This window comes from Penicillium diatomitis (assembly GCF_028827545.1).
Source record: "Penicillium diatomitis strain IBT 30728 chromosome Unknown utg000009l_segment0_segment0, whole genome shotgun sequence".
Lineage (NCBI taxonomy): Eukaryota > Fungi > Ascomycota > Eurotiomycetes > Eurotiales > Aspergillaceae > Penicillium > Penicillium diatomitis.
The window spans coordinates 1824378-1842612 of record NW_026623181.1 but is presented as its reverse complement, the minus strand read 5'-3'; the positions used below and the strand labels follow the sequence as shown (position 1 = coordinate 1842612).

The following is an 18235-nucleotide window of genomic DNA, read 5'->3' as shown; positions in this document are numbered from 1 at the left end:
CAGTCCAGGACTTTGATATCATATATGTATTTAGGTAGAGACTCACCCATGACTCGCCGCAGATCCCAACAATGACTCAGCCGCATAGAAGATCGGAGGACGAAGCGCGCTGAAGAACACCAGCCGGCGCGACACCCGTACCCGTTGGATTCGAAGAGCGCCAAACGCAAAACAAGGCTTCAATCATACCACCATTACTTCTCCAGCCATGCAAGTCATGACATTGGAAACCCTCTACAACATTTCACGAGTGACGTGTGTCCAGCCACGTCTGTCCCAGAATCTTAATCACTCAGGCCGGAGGGTCTCTAGAGCTGGAGACTGGCCATGCAATGGAGGGATGATGTAGTTTCTATGTGTGACGGGATTTGCTCCGTGCCGAAGAGGGACATGAACCCTTGATAGCCCTCTCATCCTTGGGAAGTTATGCAAGTAATTTCTCTGATGGCAGGTCAGATCAACTTCAAAGAGCTTGTATGTTTCCATCACGGTGTTATGCTTACTGACGTCAATGGAACTTTGTACCTGGGGGGAGTTAATTAAGTGTACCCCTTTGGGAGAGCTCATTTGAACGTGGGTAAAGAGATTCTCAAGTCCTCCAATACATTCAGAAGTTTACTACTAGGTAGTGGGTAGGAATGATGCTTGGAGTGGCGATGCACGTACATCAAATCTCCTGCTTGCTTTTCGGATTGCGCACAAACGAGGGACAGGGCGTACGCCAAGTCGTTCCACTAGCCATTGCATTGATGCATTCATTTGACCTGGGTGAGATCAACGAAATGGAATGCACCGAGGGAAGGTATTTGGCGCTTTGTCTGCGAGGCTCGAACAGTCCTCGATGACTTCAACCATGCTCAATGTTGCTTTGTAGAATTGGGAACAATTCAACCAAGTGCCTTAGGTAGGTAGGGCGTCGGTCCGAGAGAGTTGAGTGTGAATCACTGACGATTCAGTGAGGCAGAGCAGTCATCTCAATGTGTCCATAATCAAGTCCGGAAGAGAGTCCAGAAGACCATCGACTTATCCGGCCAGGAGTTCAGAGGTCGTAACGAAGGTGTTGACCACTAACGCCAGACTTTGTTGAGACGATAAAAGTGATCATATTCAAAGTGGGGATATATTTACACTCAAAAAACAGCAATAGGTATGTAGGTCAAAAAGTATCCAACACGACAAAATTCCGTTTCCCACATAGCATCGTATCCGCTAAAAGTACCCGTCAAACAAAATAACCCAGTCAAAATATTAAAACCCAATTTCAAGGAGTACAATGGATATTCCGGTCGTGAAGTGCAAGGGACAAAACAAAGTGGAAAAGCTCAGTCAGTGGCAAGAAAAGAATTTATCCATAATAAACGGGGGGGTTTGCAAAATATGAATCAGGAATAGGCTCGAAGTAGGGATGGGCTCCGAATTTGGGCCCTTTCTCGTGGTCAGGGGTCAATAGAGCCATGGCCTCGCTGCGATTGTCGATGTCGGTGATCCCCGGCCACATGTTCTGGTCGCTCCAGCTCAGGTACTCCCAAAGGTACTGGCCTGAGTCATCCACAAATGGCGGGGCCAAGGGATCTTGGGCTCCATTCTCGCCCATGGCCATGCTCAATCGGGCAGGTTCAGGTGGCGAAAACATCATGCCGGAGTCACGGCCACCGGGGTAAAGATTGGCGGGTTGGGAGCCGGAACTGCTCGACCCCGACAGATCTTGCCCCCGCTTGCTGGCCTCGTAGATGCGGGCAAGCGAGTCAAGTGACCGCTTGGCTGTGTGGCCAAATGTCTGCATGCGAGCGAGAGTGGCCAACGCCATCTCAACTTGCGCCTGACATGATTCGATGGAGGCGCGGGCGTCGTCGGCGGTGGGGTCATTCAGGAACAGACCCAGGATGGGGACGAGAGATGCTTGGTAGGTCCACCAGACGGCGTTCCACCCACACAGCTGATTTAGCTGTGCGGTGGCGGCAATATCTGCAATGGATTGTTCGGCAACCTCACGGCATTTCTCAATGGCTGTGCGCTCCTCAGCCCGAAGCGCGATGTAGGGTACACGTCGCATAGCGTAACTGAGGAGAGTAGGCCGGTAAAGCAGCATCCGCTGGTTGTAGTACCGCCATCTCATGACGGTTCGAACGGTCCTGATGGATTCAGAGCACGCATCGTGGTCCCTGAGCACAGGTGGGAGGTTCTCCCACCAGTCAAGCAGTTGAGTATCTGCGTGGGCCATCTCTTGATGCTTCACAAGTGGAGCAGCTGCGAGGGACTCTTGCACTTGAGTTGCAATCTTCGCAAATCGAATATTTTCCACCAATGGGAGGATCTCGAGCACAGTGTCCTGGAGGAAATGTTAGCCTGTCCGATGGCTGTGACTTGGCTCTTCGCGTGTGAAAGTGAAAAGTACATACCTTGTCCCGACAATTCGGGGGCCGCACTGTGATGTTGGGCCCAAACCGTCCCATGCTGGGTCGGCCCAGGGTCATACCACCCCAAGTGTCCATGCAGAATAGTGACCACCAGACCCGTCGTTTGAGATCCATCGAGGCCAACTTGCTAGGGCTCGGCGCTTGACGACTCTCGGCGAACTCCTTGTGTAGACCCAGACCCACTGCCATTCGCAACGCGGCGCCCATGAGTGAGTATGCGAGGTTAGGCTGCATAATGTAGTGGCAGTACCAACCCCCCATAAGACCCAAAGCTTGAATCGTCTCCAAATGGGAGCTGCCCAGTGAGCTAAGGCTCAGATGGCTCTTGCACCGTAGGAAATAGGTTTGGTGTGTATGGTCGTCCGGCGTCGATGCAGCCACGCTGCCGAGCGCGAGGACAATGTTGAGTAAGGCAAGCCAATGATCATCTTTGCGGTGGCCGGTCATGTAGGTCTCCCTGAAGGATTGCTCGTCGATCAAAGGCGCAAAGGCCTGGAAATGTAGGAAGTAGGCATCGAGCATCTGCATTTCGGTCGGGGGGATGAAATGATTGCCTTGCAGCGAACCTTCACCATGATTCCACTCGGACGGCATCTCAAAGTCGACACTACCGCGGTCGCGTGGATGAGTGGGCGGGGTTCTGGAGAAAAAGGCCGCGCTCCCGGGATCCAGCCAGACAATGACTTTGAGCACTGCTTGGATGGAGGAGACTCCCAGATAGGAGGACGGCCGTCGAGAAGAGAGTGAAAGGGCGTTCACATCGTCCGACACCACTTCCACCAGATCGGTGGAGCCGGGACGACTGTCGTCCAGCTCCTCCGGCATGCTCTGCAACGACTCCAGGTTATCGTCATCGTTGGACAAAGGAGACACATGGGCTTCGCCGGAGCCCGATGTAGCCGGTGAGGCCGCATGAAGAGCCGCATGAGCCCCTGTAGAGGCCGGCGGCACCTGGGTCAGCGACGCTGCGGAAGTAGTGCCTGTCGCCAGTTCTAGCAGTTTCTCGCGTGAGAGATTCACCAGCGACTCTGGCGTAATGTTGGGAAAGAGCTTGGAGAGAATACTCCGATATTCATCGAGTGTTGTGGACAGCTTTTCCACATGTCTGAAAGTGTTCAAGTGTTAGTGCATCGCTCTCTTTCTTCCCGAGGTCTCCCTCTTTCTCGCCTGGAGGATTCACATACCTGCGGGATGGACGAGGATCTGAGTAGTGACATTGATCGGCTTTCTTATACCATCTGCATGCTTCACATGGCTTCTCGCCATCACACTTGATCTTCCGGTGTCGACATGACGTACAGGCGCGAAGTGTAGTGACTCGTCGAGTGACCGAGTCACGGCGTTCTGGGTTGGGAGGGCGCGCTGCACGGGCAGGCGTCGCTGCCGTGGGATTCTCAAACCCTTCAAATGTATGGAACATGATGGCTGCACAGTATCACGCAGGCACAGTCTTGGTTCGCAGTCACATACTCTGCCCCCGAGAGAGTCTGATGGCGGGGGTTCTTGATCGTCTACCCAACTGCCAGGCCTGCGTCTTAGTTTGACAAACAGGAGTAGGGTAAGGCCGGTCAAGAGTGCCAGGGGAGGTGGATCCTATAACTGTGGGGAGGGGGGTGGTGTGACTTTCTCCACTTGCACTGTGAGATGGTGAAGTTTTCAAGAAGACTTGAAGCAGATCTTTGCGCGCTGAGGGATGAAGAAGGTGACAGTTTCTTGGGTCTTGGGAATTCACGAAAAAGAGGGAATTCACGAAAAAGAGGATCATCAAGAGACTAAGAATGTGACGAAACAGACAGTTGAGAGCGAAGCGAGTCTCCATGAGACTGGAAAGTTAAAAAAACAGGAGCCTTACCCACATGCGAGACTTTCTCCCCGCAATTCCAAGGAAAGGAACCTTGGTTGGACTGTTGGGTCTCTTCATCTACTACTGACTCGACGGTGCATATCTTCTTTCTTGTCATTTGTTCGTCCCCTATTTATTGATTTTTTCCACGCTGACAGCCGGACTCTGGCGATGGTGACTCCGGGGTCCCCAGAGACAGCCTCGCTTATTGGATCCACGCCAGGGACAGGCCTCGGACGCTGTGTGGGATCAATAGCGCTAGCGTCCAGTCTAGCGCCATACAATCCAGAGTCAGACATTTCTAGAAGTAGACCGACTCCATGCTGGACAGACCTCAAGTCAAGAGGATCAAGACCTCCACAAGCCCAAAGCGATGCTGGTGGGAAGGTGGCCCCAGAGACCTTGTCTCTTGGAGGGAGAGAAGCAGAAGCACAGGGAGACAGGACTGTCAGCCCTTCTATCCACTCTCATCACTTGCAATGAATGCCGACATATCAGTGACCAGGATCCCCGATCATACATCCTGGCAGCGCGGATCTCCGATCACTGGCAGTTCTCCTTTACAGTCTCACCGAAGTGCGCCACTTTCCTTCCTTTTTTTTCTGTTTCTTTTTTTTCCATCCTTTTTGGCGTTTATTGCTCTGCTCAGCGTTCCAGTCCCCCAGGCCTGGCTGCGCAAGATGCGAAAGCGAAATGAAGGAGGCAAATGATGGAGAGAGGCTGCACCCTCCCTCTCTGTTTTCTACGCCACTAGTTTCGCAACCCCCTTCAAGGCGCCTTGGGGCAGGGTAGAGAGCAAATGGACCCAGGCAGGAGAGGGGCAAGAGGCAAGTGGACAGATCTATCCGAAATTATTTGTCTGAGGAGATGAGGGGCAACACCCACAAGCATCGTGTTTGGTGGGTTCATCCGTCTTCTTGGAGAAGACGAGCCGTTGAAGCTTGCGGGCTACTCTAGTCGCGAGGAGTTCGACCAGATGATCATCTGGGGAAGAGGGTCGCCTTGCCGATCCAAAGAGACCCCTCTCGTGAAAGAAAGTGTCGAGTCTAAATTGGGACATCGTGGCGTTGGGCAGTCTCCCAGGCCTCGAAGACGCGATCTACCAGAAAGTGGATGTACTTCCTATTTGGCCCATGCCGCCGCCGATGCATGCATAATAAACGATATATGCATGGATCAAGACAGGTGCCGAGCGGCCTTGCTGCATTATTCCCCGGTTTTCTCCAGACTTCCTCGGTCACTCTCGGTTGGGCAAGTGAGGTATGGAGTGATTGTTGTCGAGTCCATTATGACCATGGCCTTGTGTTTCCACAATCCACAGTAAATTGATTTTCAGAAGTGTCAAATCCCCGCCGTCGAGTGAAGCTCATAGAAGCGTAGAAACAGCGCTTCTTTCCTCGAGCGCAGTGCGGCCAGTGCATAGCTTTGCTTTCAAAGTAATGGAGACTCGGGTCGGATGGGGAGATGAAAGAAATGCTCTTGCGATGAAGGGGTCGGCTACCAATGGCTAGACAGAACCAGATATTGGTCGAACCTGATTCCCACCGAATGCCGAGACTTTGTTTCCGGGCAGCGCCGTCCCTGTTGAGCCTAGAGGCGGCCATCGGATCAAAGGAGGCGTGAACAAAAGGAAGTCAGCCTAGAAAGTTTTCCCCATGCATGATCTCTCCTATTCGTGAATGCCGGAGCGCTCGGCATGTACGCGCACTTGATCCGGGGTAGCGACGTCAAGGTGATCATGGGGGGGGGGAGAAAAGTCCAAGATGTTCGTCGTTTTACCCCGCAAGACACATGCCATGAGATTGTCCCTTTCACCGTGAACCCCTGGGGAGACGTACGACCCATGATGGAGGGCATGCATGGAAACAACCAACGTGGCTCTCGTGGATTTCCCTTTGCGGCCGAGGAATGCGGAGAATTGCACGATGGAGCGGCCGTTGGGTCCCGCTGGGATGCCGAAGCACTTTGGGAGAAAACATCTCACCTCCGGTCCGTTATTGGCTCGGCTACAGACGACTACTGCCTCCATCGACCCAAGCGGTTTAGTGTCAGGACGGAGGCCGCATTAGCGGGTTTCAAGATGCACTGCAATGGAAATGGGTCAACAGAAAACCGATCTCCGGGACGTGGTACAGAGACCTTTCTTCCCATCCGTGTGAATGTCGACTCGTGCTCAGAAAAGAGCGTCACGTTCCTTCTGGAGCGTCATCGAGATGTTGAAGTTCCGATGATGATTGCAGACGTGGCGGAGTATGCGCTCACTGTTGAACGATTGGGACACCGAGGAGGTTTGGGCCCTCCAGGCTGACGGGGGGCCGACGAGTCCGGAAAGCAGATTTGCCAGCAGCTTGACGGAGCTGTCTCCGTGGCCGAAAGGGGACTCTGCTCAATGAGGGGAGGGGGACGGTCCTCCTCTTCGCAGCCCATTTGGGCCAGCAGGTTCCGTCTCTCCACGGCTGGTTGAGGTGTGGATGCTGGGAAGATGGGCGCTGCCCGATCCACACTGCGCCCATGGGGAAGACCCAAACGGGCCGGTCACGTTCAGAGAGGAGGACAATCATACAGCGAAAGCCGTGGACCACCTAATCCGGTAATAAGTGGGTGTGCTGACTGCCAAACCATTCAGGCACCAAAGTCAGGTGGTCTGGACCTCCGTTCCGAAAGAGGAAATTCCGGGGGATAGCTCTTATCGATAAGATGGGGGGAGCTGTGTCTAAATAGCTGTGGTCCCCCCCCAAGGTGGTCACGGACAGACTGGAAATCAGCAAACACAAAGCTCATCGTTGGAATGGAGGTTAGCCGTCAATTGCTCTCCAAAGGCTGGAGCTTCCGTGATCGTGAAAATGAGCAGTGGATGCCTGTAAAGGTAGTGCCCTCTGTGGTACAGCAAGATCTCATTGACAACAAGAAGTATGTAGGCAATAATCCATTTCCCATGAAATCTCGCATGAAATCTCCCATGAAATGATCGATTATGAGCCAAAGTCAATTCTCACACACTATGATGTTCTTCCTGTCTTCCTTAGGTTAGAAGATCCATTCATTGGTTTCAATGAGCTCAAAGCTCGATGGGTGAATGAAAAATCATGGGTCTATCGCAACACCTTCCAACGGCCCCAGGTCCCCGCGGATTCCTCGATCGATTTGGTCTTCGACGGCCTCGACACTTTTGCAACCGTTAAACTGGATGGAAATGTGATCTTGAGAAGCGATAACATGTTTCTCGGTCATCGGGTGAATGTGACCGAGGCATTGCAGACGGAAGGCGACCACGTGTTGGAGATTGAATTCGACTGTGCGCTCCAAAAGGCGTTGGAGCTCAAAGCTGAGCATTCAGATCACACCTGGGTTGGATTCAACGGCGATCCGTCGCGTCTCGCTGTCCGTAAGGCTCAGTATCACTGGGGGTGGGACTGGGGCCCCGTCCTGATGACGGCGGGTATCTGGCGTCCCGTTGCCCTGGAAGTGTATACGGCTCGGGTGGTTGACCTGTGGCCTCAGACTCAACTGGCTTCAGATCATCGGTCGGCGGAGCTTACTGCGGTGGCCAAATTTGAGAATGCGTCTAGTGGTGACTTTACCGCCAAGTTCAGTCTGAGCCTGGACGGGACCGAGGTTGCTGCGGAAGAAGTACCTGTTTCCTCCAAGAATGAAGCCAGAATGACTGTCACGGTGGATTCCCCGAAGCTCTGGTGGCCACACGGATATGGAGAGCAGATCCTTTACAACATTTCCGTTTCCTTGCAGCGCAACAAGGCTCAAGTTGCCGAGAGTTCGAAGAAGTTTGGCATTCGTACGGCGGAGGTGATTCAGCAACCCGACAAGCATGGCAAATCATTCTACTTCCGCATCAACGGGATGGATATTTTCTGCGGTGGTTCATGCTGGATCCCCACGGATAGTCTGTTGACCAACGTCACAGCTGATCGATATCGCAAGTGGATTGAGCTTATGGTCGAGGGACGGCAGATCATGATCAGGTACGAGTCGAATTCTCGATCTTGAGGGGGACCTCATTGCTAACTTGGAGCAGAGTATGGGGTGGCGGTATCTATGAGGATGCCGCTTTCTACGAAGCTTGCGATGAGCTAGGTGTGCTGGTCTGGCAAGACTTCATGTTCGGATGTGGAAACTACCCCACATGGCCCTCGCTACTGGAGTCAATTCGGGAAGAAACAGTTTACAACGTGCAACGACTGCGCCATCATCCCTCGATCGTCATCTGGGTCGGAAACAACGAAGACTACCAGGTGCAAGAATCGGAGGGTTTGACCTATAACTACGAAGACAAGGATCCGGACAGCTGGCTCAAGACGGATTTCCCTGCTCGATACATCTACGAGAAGCTGTTACCCGAAGTTGTCACCGAATACTCTCCAAGCACGTTCTACCATCCTGGAAGCCCATGGGGCGATGGGAAGAAGTCGTCTGATACTACGGTTGGTGATATGCACCAGTGGAATGGTATGCTTCCTACGACCTCGACCTCGACCTCGACCTCGGTCCCACTTGGCTTTTTTTCGACTAACAATCTCGTCAGTGTGGCACGGCACGCAAGAAAAGTATCAGATTTTCGACACCCTCGGTGGTCGGTTCAACAGTGAATTCGGCATGGAGGCGTTCCCCCACCTCTCCACGATCGAATACTTTGTCGAAGACCGCAAAGACCTATTCCCTCAGTCGCACGTTATCGATTTTCACAATAAAGCAGACGGACACGAGAGGCGACTGGCGACCTATCTCGTAGAGAACCTGCGCACAGCGACTGACCTTGAGGTATGCATTGCTCTCTCGAAGAGACTGAACAAACGCAAGCTAAAAACCCCCAGACGTACATCTACTTGACCCAAGTCGTTCAAGCCGAAACGATGATGTTCGGCTACCGAGGCTGGCGCCGACAATGGGGTGACGAGCGACATTGTGGCGGGGCTCTTCTCTGGCAACTGAATGACTGCTGGCCCACAATTTCTTGGGCAATCGCCGACTACTTCCTAAATCCGAAACCCGCCTACTACGCCGTCAAGCGCGTGCTGAACCCCATCGCCGTAGGCGTTCGTCGCGAGCACCACGACTGGAGCGTCGCTCACGCCCAGCCGCCTCACAAAAGCAAGTACGAGCTTTGGGTATCCAGCAATAGCCCCGAGCCTGTGCGCGGCAGCGTGGAGCTTCGATTCCTCTCCGTCAACACAGGCCGAGACATCCGCACCCCAATCCTCCGTGAGAACATTCCTCTCACTGCTAACGGCACCACAAACATCATCACGGACGGTCTCCTCGACCACATCGCCGAGCCCGAGCCCCATGTTCTCGCTGCGCGCCTGTGGGTAGACCAGAAGGTCGTCGCGCGTGATGTGGACTGGCCTCAGCCCTTCAAGTATCTCAATCTTTCAGATCGGGGTCTTCACGTGCAGCTCAAGCGGTCTTCTTCCGGACAGGCCACGCTGACGGTCAATTCTCGCAAGCCGGTCAAGTGCCTTGTGATCGAGGAGCAGGAGGGAGTCAGGATAAGCGATAATGCTATTGATATTGTGCCAGGTGATGAGCAGACTATTGAAGTGTCCGGATTAGGCGATAAGCCTCTGAAATTCCGGTTCCTCGGCCAGGAGGGCGTTGAGACGATTTGATGACGTGAGTGACTTGTTCCAGTCTTTATCTGGCTTCATATCATGTTCATCTTTAAGCATCTATTGAAGTGATCTATATAACAAGGGACAGTACTGGTGAAATGCGAAGGTGATTGGATGTCCATTCGTACCTATCTCTTAGTCAGGCAAGTATCATAGGTCCGTGGCAAAATTTACAGAGCATTGTAGAGTTCAAATGAAGAATGGATGGATGGTTGCTGGACTGTTACCAGTGCCAAATGAATGCACTTCCAGTTAATCATCTCTGGGGCGGTAGAGACAAGCTTCCATGGACGAAGTTACAAATTGAAGAACAACAGATTGGCTTTGCTGTTCAGTCGGGTACTGTTCAGCGGGTTCGCATCTGATCCAACAAGTGCACAACTCGGTTATTCAGCTCCCGGCGGTTTTCCTTTGCCCGAGGATCGGCATCTGGCGCGGCAGTGGCAATCGGGCCATCTTCAAGTTGAAACTACCAACACCGAGAAACCAACGGCGAGAAGGAGCTGATATTCGAAAACACACGGATAAGACCTACCACTGATACTCCTCAACAAAGTAGAGGATCCGTCAAAGCTTCTTCCAAGACGCAGTCGCACTCGATTATTCCAAAGCAGCTGCACGACTCTTCTATCCTCAAAATAACGTCGCTGCGTCTCTGTGCCGCCAGGAATGGCAGTGTCAATTCCTCCCAAATTGCAACAAGCAGCAGTGGTCCAAGACCCGGGGCCCAATTATACAATTTCTCTTTGCGAAGATTCACCCATCACAAGTCCCGGTCCAAATGAGGCTCTCGTCAAATTGACTTGTTCGGGAATCTGGTCTTTCTCTCCCTCCATTCTTCCAACTTGGATATAGTATCGTCACCCAAGCTAACGCATACTTAAGTCACTCAGAGGTACGCGCCGTCCGTGGTTGGGGCGTTTACAATCCCATTATTGGACACGAGGGCGTTGGTGTCGTGGTAGCAGTCGGTTCAGATGTCTCCTCTACTCTCATGGGAGAACGCGTGGGCTTCAAGTGGCTATACAACGCCTGTCAAGAATGCTCCGTGTGTCGCAAAGGGTTCTTCCATCATTGCTCTAAACAGCAAAATGTCGGTCGCCACGTTCCTGGGACGCTCCAGCAATACAGCATTGCCGACGCACGATTCCTAACCACGATCCCCTCGGGTCTGTCAGATGTAGTTGTTGCGCCATTACTATGTGCAGGCCTCACCATGGCCGGTGCCCTGGCTCATGTTGACGGTGAACTACAAGCTGGCGACTGGATTGTCATATCAGGGTCCGGTGGCGGACTTGGTCATCTGGGTGTCCAGATAGCCTCCCGGGTGAAGAAATATCGCGTCATTGCAATCGACTCGGGCAGGGAGAAGAGAGATCTTAGTTTGTCTTCGGGTGCCGAGGTCTTTCTCGACTTTCAAAATGAAGACGTCGCCAAGCGTGTCTTGGAATTGACCGAGGAGGGTGCCCATGCGACCATCGTTGTCCCGGGTACGAAAGAAGCTCTCCAGATGGCACCAAGCTTGGTCAGAAATTTGGGACACATTATCTGTGTCGGTTTACCAAAGAACGATATAGAGCTGCCAATTTCAGCGACTCTTTGCGCCGCCAGAGGTGAGTGGTTGATAGTTCATCGTTTTTGACGGACACTGCATACTGCGCAGGACATTGATAAACTGATGTCCTTTCTGTAGGGCTTACGATAAGAGGCTCCTCGGTCGGGTCAGAGGCACAGATGACAGACCTGCTGCAACTCGCCGTCGAAGGAGTCATTACCCCCGCGGTAGAGGTCTTTTCCTTTTCTGATACACCAGAGCTCATTCGGAAGATTGAGAAGGATGAGGTACTGGGCAGAGCCGTTGTAAAGATTCCCTAGACCTCTGAGTGCAACAGAATAACAGAATCGTCGTAACCACAGTATCTTGGGTTCTTCTCGGGAAGGTGTGCTTCGACCATGACTGCTCACTGCATAGTCATACAGGAGCTCACATGGAAGCCAATAGCTCGGACCGAAACTAGTCGCATTTGAGTCAATCTGAAACACTTTGTCAGGCGTGATCCATGATGGGCAGGAACCCTAAGCAGACTGGGAGTGCAAGTGATAAAGTTGATTCGTTCAACAAGTTAGCTCTTCATTTTAGTGAGAACGTTCAGGCAGAAAGCTCGACGCGAGATGTGGAGAACCTTGAGCTCTGCAGTGGAAATGCAGAACTCAAGGCTTATCGATAGAGTAGTCGCCTACAGGTAGTATCGATAGCGGCCCCACTACTTATCTGCCATCATTCTCCACGGTAAGGTGCTGCAATCCCTCACCTCAGATCACCCTCAGTTTCAACATTGACCGCCTCGCATTCTACTTGCTCCAGATTTCACTCAATTGTTTAACTTACACCATGGGTACAAAGCGCTCCTGGGAAGGTCAGACTGTGGTGAACATGTCCGCCTCCGAATCCACGAATCCCACGCTCGCCATTTTTGGCAATTTCCGCGACGAGCTGGACGAGCACCACGATCGCCGCGAGCGCATTATCAAGGCTAGTCGCGATATCACTGCGCTCAGCAAGAAAATGTGAGCTCCTCGTCACCACATTGTCAGTATATCTGTTTCTAATCTCCATGTCCAGTATCTTCGCTTTACAACGAGTCCGAGCAATCAAACAGCCGATTCCTCAAAACATCATCAAAGAGAACGATGCCCGTGTCGAACAAATTTACAAACATTTTGCCTCAGTCACAGCCGACCTCGTCGGCATCAAATCGTGGCGCTACCAGCGACAAATCAGCGGCGGGATTCAAGAGTTCATCGAGGCCATCTCGTTCGACCACTACCTCCGAACCGAGACATTAATCACACATGCTGAGGTCGTGGAGCGTTTACCCGGAATCCTGGTTACTGAGGAAGATTATCTGATGGGCATCTTTGATCTCACGGGTGAAATGATGCGGTTCGCCGTGACAGCTTTGAGCTCGGGCAAGGTGACGCCGACGGACGCTGCCAAGGCCGGTGTTCTCGTGGATCTTCGCGCGATTCGCGCACGCTGCGAGGCGCTGAGTGTTTCAGGGCGACACCGTGCGTCCATGTACAAGGACCTGGCGAAGAAGAAGGAGGTCATGCAAAACAGCGTGGAAAAGGTCGAGCGTGCCGCGTATGGCATTCTCGTTCGTGGGAGTGAACGGCCTAGCGGGTGGACTCCAGATTTGTCGGGACCCGCGATGGAAGTCGAGACTCATTGAGGAACGGAAAAAAATCCTTTTTGAAAATTGGATTCGGCAGAATGGCCAAAGAATTGCATCTCTCATCACTACGCTGTGCTGAATGTGATTCATTCGGTATGTACTTAATGGATCCTGATCAGCTGCAGAGTCGGGTGTGGTTATTGCCAAAACCCAGGGTGCTTCGTTTTCCTCGAAATATACTCGGGAATAAGCCGGCCCCATCTTCACACGTGGCTACATACTGGTGAACCAGAAGCCATGGAACGCATGTTACTATGCTATCTGATACACTAGGAGTCTGATCATGGTGCTCCTCCTCGTTACATTGAAGGCATACTACTCGTGCGCTAACCCAGCGGCAAGCCCTCGCACGATGTTCCAAAAATCCAGATTGCATGGCCTCCGCTTACTTTGAAATATTCTCATCGGTTCGGTAAATTTTTTTTCTCCAAATTGTGTAAGCACTATGGAAACTAGTCCTCAATGTACACCACAAGCTCCATTCAGTCGCGGTGTCTAGTATGAAGAGTGGCCAAAGGCTCGTGTATGGGCAGGTATGTCTTGTTGCTTGATCAGCTGGTCCAGGTGTTGGGAGGTATCAAGTACCCTCATCATCAATGCTAGATTCGACTGTGTTCTACAGAGAGATTGGTCCAGCTCGCATTTCTTGTGCTCAGAGGCTCATGGATAAGGAATAAGCTAAGGTTTCACTCTGTGGGGACAGCTCCTTTCCCTTTGGTCACAGCGTCACAGTGACATCACCACCTCTAAGACTCTGATGTACTGTATGTACTTTGTAGTGTTACGTACCTACCTACTATTGAAAGTCCTAAGAGTATAACGGTCGACAGAGATATTGCGATGGCCTCGAAAAATTCACTGCAGTAGCATACGGAGAAAAAATCATGGGATCATTGAATTGAAGCCATACAGGCTTACCGTACACGAGGCGGGGTCTCAGCAGAATTTCAGGAACTGATCAACATCGATCACGTAAGAAAAATAATAGGCGCCTCCCTGAAGAAGAACCCGCCGTTCTGCATGATTTCAGGGAAGCGTGGAAACTTCACATTGACTAGAGCAAGAGGACAGAAGGACCAGACACACATTGCTTAGGCCGATCGGGGATCTTCATCCTCTGTCAAAATGCCCTGAGTGATCAATGTATCCGGTTGGGGTCGATTCTGAATCTTGTGCTCGAGGTTGTCGGCCAGCATGTGGCGTTCGAGCTCACGGGCGTGAGCTTGCAAGGCCGGTGCGGCGGTGGTCGCGGGGAGAATATTCCCTTTGCTCGTTAGTAGAGGGTCATCAAAAGCAATCTCAAAGTTGCAAGAGATAGATCATGTGTGAATCAGAGCGGCGTGGCAAGGCAATCGAAAGCAAAAGAGCCTCATGCTGGTGAACCATCTGAGAAAGTCAAGGAAAAAGGGAGATGTACGCTCCACTAGTTCATCACGGTCAGGTCTCTTCTCTAGATTCTTCTTGAGACTGTCCGTCGCGCGGTGACGATCGAGCTCTTGCTGAGCTGACTGGAGAGATCTGAGAGGTGATCTGTTAGTCCAAATGTGAGCTGCCAACTCTGGGTATGCTCAGGCTCTGTACGGGGCCACGTTGGTGTCCAGCAGGATATGGCGGTTCTTGAGATCCTGCATGTCTGGGCGAGTTTGGAGATGCTTCTCCAAAGAGTTCCGGCGCTCGAGAGGCGCAGCACTGAGTGGGGTCTCGTCAATAACGCCAGACATTGTGAAAAGAGGATGATCTTGAATATTTGATAATTGAGTACTAATTGCACAGGGCAATAAGTTGAATTGGAAGAAAGAACCTGGTAGATTGAGTGGTGGTGGGAACAAAGATGAAGGTGGGATGTGAGAATCACCGTCGATCCCTTTTCCAACGTGCGGGGAAGCCCCATCACGCCCACGTCCCACGAGGAGATCACTGGGCCGTTGGCACGCCAACGCTACTGGTGTGACCGAATCAGGTGACAGGCCATGGGGCTCCGTCATACAGTAGATTTTGAATCCTCAAGGCACGCAAGATGACTGCAAAAGGCACTGGAAATGTGGGTTGTATTGAGGGACATCCAAAATATCCAGACAGTCGACATCATGCGCCACTAAGCTTGCATTCAAATCGAGGTGACTCTACCCACGTGGATACTTCGGCTCGAACAGACATCGTAGTAGCAATGCTACCGTACATATTCTGTGACGATTGCTCTTGTTCCTGACTGACCGACTGCTCATACAGTCATACCTACCTACCAGCATGAGATTCAAGAGTGTCATAAACTTAGGACTTTGGAATCTACCAGGAACTGACATGTGTCTTGTCATCTGATCGAAGACGACTATCTACCTGTGAAACGACACAGCTTGTCTTTTCGAGGCACTCGGCCCTGTTTCCCTCCACGTTATGATTCTGGTTTGCCCTGCCATCCACCTTCATTGACGTGGATCTCGTTCACGCTTACTAAACTACGCAAGATGGACACTACAGAGGTAGGCACGTTTCTGTGAGAATCAAGTAGCGCGAAATAATGGAATTTTAGCGTTGCGCGTTTTCTCCGCCCTTGTAGTAGATCTGGCGAAGTAAAAGGTTATCCGGATCAACATCATACAAAGTCGAAGGCAAAGCAAGAAAGCAAGTTCTCCAACGTCAAAGTTCGGAAAAGGCGAGAAAGAGCAACCCAATTCCTCCACACATGGTTTCAGGAAGCAGAATCTGTCCGAGAAGTGAAGGGTCCGCATGAGGGTGCACAAATGAGACACGTACGCAGTGAGCTCATGATGTGTTTCGTTCAAGGCTCATTCATCACACGTGAACACGCGCGAAGATTTCGGATTTTACCCAGCTAGCTTGGAAGCCATAGCCGGGACCAGGATGACGAGAGGACAAGGAGTAAAACGGTCTGGACGAAGTCCAGTTCGCTCGAAAGTCGCAGTCAAGGTTCTCTGTCGCATAGTCACGTTTGGTGTGGGTAAGGAGACAAAGACACGCCCGTTCCAGTTCTTGGATGTTCGGGTGATTTGCAGGAATGAAGGATCCACGGTCTGCCAGGAGAAGTACGATGTAATCGATAATCACTGGAGACTTGAGTCTTCAATCAAGGAACCCAAAGCTTACCCTGACCACGTCCGTTGCCTCGGCCAGCGGCCCGACCAGCGCCTCCGCGGCGTCCATTCGAGCGACGAGAGGCTCCTGCCAGACCACGAGCGGCACCTTGCTGTGTACTCAAGTCTACAGTCGCAGGGGCTTGCTTGGCGCCGCCGAGGGATCTGCTGAACGAGTTGGGGTCGATTGGCTGGGTAGGAACTTCCACAGAGGTCTCGACGACAGCAGGTACAACCTTCGGTGTGCTCTTGCGAGAGGCTCCATTGCGCGCTCCGCGAGAAGAGACAGGCTTACCACCGCGGCCACCACGTGGGACGAAGACAAGCTCATCCTCGTCTGACTCGTCCTCGTATGACAGAAGAGTCTTAGGCTGCTCTGCAGGTTGTGCCTGGACTTTCTCAACATACTTGCAGCGATTTTTGAACTCCCTTTCTTCGTATTGAATCGCAGTCCGTAGCTGGAGAATGTTCTTGACCGCGATGCCGAATTTCTGGGCCCAGACCTGGGTCGTTCGGTCGTTTGTCACCAAAATGCAGCTTTTGGTAGAGTTCTCAGCATCTGGACCACTGTGAAGCCTCCAGAGCAGTGCGCTGAGAAGAGGTCGAAGCACAAGCGGGGCGACGGGGATCGTGCTGCCAGATTCAGTTCGTCGGTGACCTGACTTGGGCACCTCACCATCCTCAGCCGTGCCATTCTCATGGTGAGCACACTCGGGGCTGGTGCGAGAGCTGCGGGAGGAGTTGCGCGATCCAGGTGCGCTGGGAGAACCACCAGAAGTGATAGAGGCGACCTCGGTGTCTTTTTTGAAATTCAACTTGCTCAGCAACATTTGCGACAGATCCTGCGAGTCAGAGCTTCCGTTGACTTTAGGCGATCCTTCGGCTGAAGACTGTACGAGATCTGAGTCGCCCATCGTCTCGGGTTCCTCCTCAAATTCGGGCAAGAAGAACTTCTCTGCTTCCTCCCATCGCTCATACTGCTCCATGGGACCTTGCAAGACAACCCGGTCGGCGGAAATGTTGTCTTTTCCAGAAGTGACTCGGTCAAGGAAGCGCACGGCCTCACGAGCATTGATAGCAGTTTGCGATCCGGCGCGCTTGAGAGCGTGGAGTCGTTCAAGAGCTAAATGACAAGAGAGAATGAGAAATTTAAGATCAAGATTCACGCAGCGAGGGATAACTGCATCAAGATCAAAGGTTCAAAAGTTTGAAACACATACTGTAGAGTGGAACAATAAGATCGATGGCTCCGTTGCTGGTCCATTTTTTGATCTCGCTGATGTTGGTGGTGAGCGCCGTCTCGTCCAGGGCGCAATGGAAGACCTTGCGTCCAGTTGACATGGCGGAAGCAGGGAACGAATGTGGTCGAGTTGGACAAAGGAAGAAAGATGTGGAGGGTGAAAGAAGCGCAAAAGGGTCTCCTAAGCTGGAAGACTAAGTGATTTGACAGCCGCGACTAACACGATCAAAACAGTCAGTAACAGGGGCAAGAAATCGAGCCGAAGAAGGAGGTTTCAGTAATTGCGGGACATATGAGAATGTGGGGGCGCCGAGGACTGCGCTGGTCGGTCGATAGGACGGTATTAGAGAAGTGAACGTGTGACTTACAATGAGTAGCGTGAGGGTGCAAGATCATCTGCAGCATCTTCAACTTGGGGCAAAACTGTCGATAGAGAAGCGGGTGGGAGCGTTGTGTACGCGGAGGCCGATGCTGTCAAGGTTCTTCCCGATCTGTGACGATGAGCTGAAGTATCCGGCTCCGGCGTTGTATGTTCAGGCAGTGAGGCACCGTCGGTGATCAAAACGAGGCTTACTAAGCTTATACTTAGGTCACCCGTGGACGCTAGGTGCCCGTCCGCCCTCTACCGTCAAGCTCAGGAGAGCGCCCGCGCCCACCGCTATCTGTTATTTTAGGGTGACGAGGTGAGTATTTGAAATGAACGCCTAATCTAGTTTGTCATCAAAGCCAGGGCCAGCGAGTAAGTGTTTCAATCTAGAAAAGATACATAACATGTACGGA

The 18235-nt window shown here is 52.1% G+C and overlaps 7 protein-coding genes across 7 annotated transcripts; 4 read left to right on the top strand and 3 right to left on the bottom strand.

Moving 5' to 3' along the window:
• Positions 1–1345: 1345 nt before the first annotated feature.
• Positions 1346–3837, bottom strand: N7539_007045 (uncharacterized protein; the record flags this gene model as incomplete). Its single annotated transcript, XM_056936646.1, has 3 exons — positions 1346–2329; positions 2400–3522; positions 3602–3837. The coding sequence occupies 3 exons, from the start codon at positions 3835–3837 to the stop codon at positions 1346–1348; spliced, it is 2343 nt and encodes a 780-aa protein (XP_056788581.1).
• A 2119-nt stretch (positions 3838–5956) lies between these two features.
• On the top strand, positions 5957–6568 carry N7539_007044 (uncharacterized protein; the record flags this gene model as incomplete). Its single annotated transcript, XM_056936645.1, has 1 exon — positions 5957–6568. One exon carries the CDS (start codon positions 5957–5959, stop codon positions 6566–6568), a length of 612 nt encoding a protein of 203 aa, XP_056788580.1.
• Positions 6569–7048: 480 nt separating this feature from the next.
• Positions 7049–9884, top strand: N7539_007043 (glycoside hydrolase family 2 protein; the record flags this gene model as incomplete). Its single annotated transcript, XM_056936644.1, has 5 exons — positions 7049–7170; positions 7287–8240; positions 8294–8724; positions 8801–9036; positions 9090–9884. 5 exons carry the CDS (start codon positions 7049–7051, stop codon positions 9882–9884), a joined length of 2538 nt encoding a protein of 845 aa, XP_056788579.1.
• A 672-nt stretch (positions 9885–10556) lies between these two features.
• N7539_007042 (zinc-dependent alcohol dehydrogenase) lies at positions 10557–11762 on the top strand (the record flags this gene model as incomplete). The annotated part of the gene is made up of 3 exons (XM_056936643.1): positions 10557–10705; positions 10773–11500; positions 11581–11762. The coding sequence occupies 3 exons, from the start codon at positions 10557–10559 to the stop codon at positions 11760–11762; spliced, it is 1059 nt and encodes a 352-aa protein (XP_056788578.1).
• A 517-nt stretch (positions 11763–12279) lies between these two features.
• Positions 12280–13120, top strand: N7539_007041 (translin family protein; the record flags this gene model as incomplete). The annotated part of the gene is made up of 2 exons (XM_056936642.1): positions 12280–12455; positions 12511–13120. The coding sequence occupies 2 exons, from the start codon at positions 12280–12282 to the stop codon at positions 13118–13120; spliced, it is 786 nt and encodes a 261-aa protein (XP_056788577.1).
• Positions 13121–14214: 1094 nt separating this feature from the next.
• On the bottom strand, positions 14215–14844 carry N7539_007040 (RPEL repeat-containing protein; the record flags this gene model as incomplete). The annotated part of the gene is made up of 3 exons (XM_056936641.1): positions 14215–14387; positions 14541–14641; positions 14705–14844. The coding sequence occupies 3 exons, from the start codon at positions 14842–14844 to the stop codon at positions 14215–14217; spliced, it is 414 nt and encodes a 137-aa protein (XP_056788576.1).
• Positions 14845–16208: 1364 nt separating this feature from the next.
• Positions 16209–17556, bottom strand: N7539_007039 (uncharacterized protein; the record flags this gene model as incomplete). The annotated part of the gene is made up of 2 exons (XM_056936640.1): positions 16209–17338; positions 17436–17556. 2 exons carry the CDS (start codon positions 17554–17556, stop codon positions 16209–16211), a joined length of 1251 nt encoding a protein of 416 aa, XP_056788575.1.
• Positions 17557–18235: the final 679 nt, after the last annotated feature.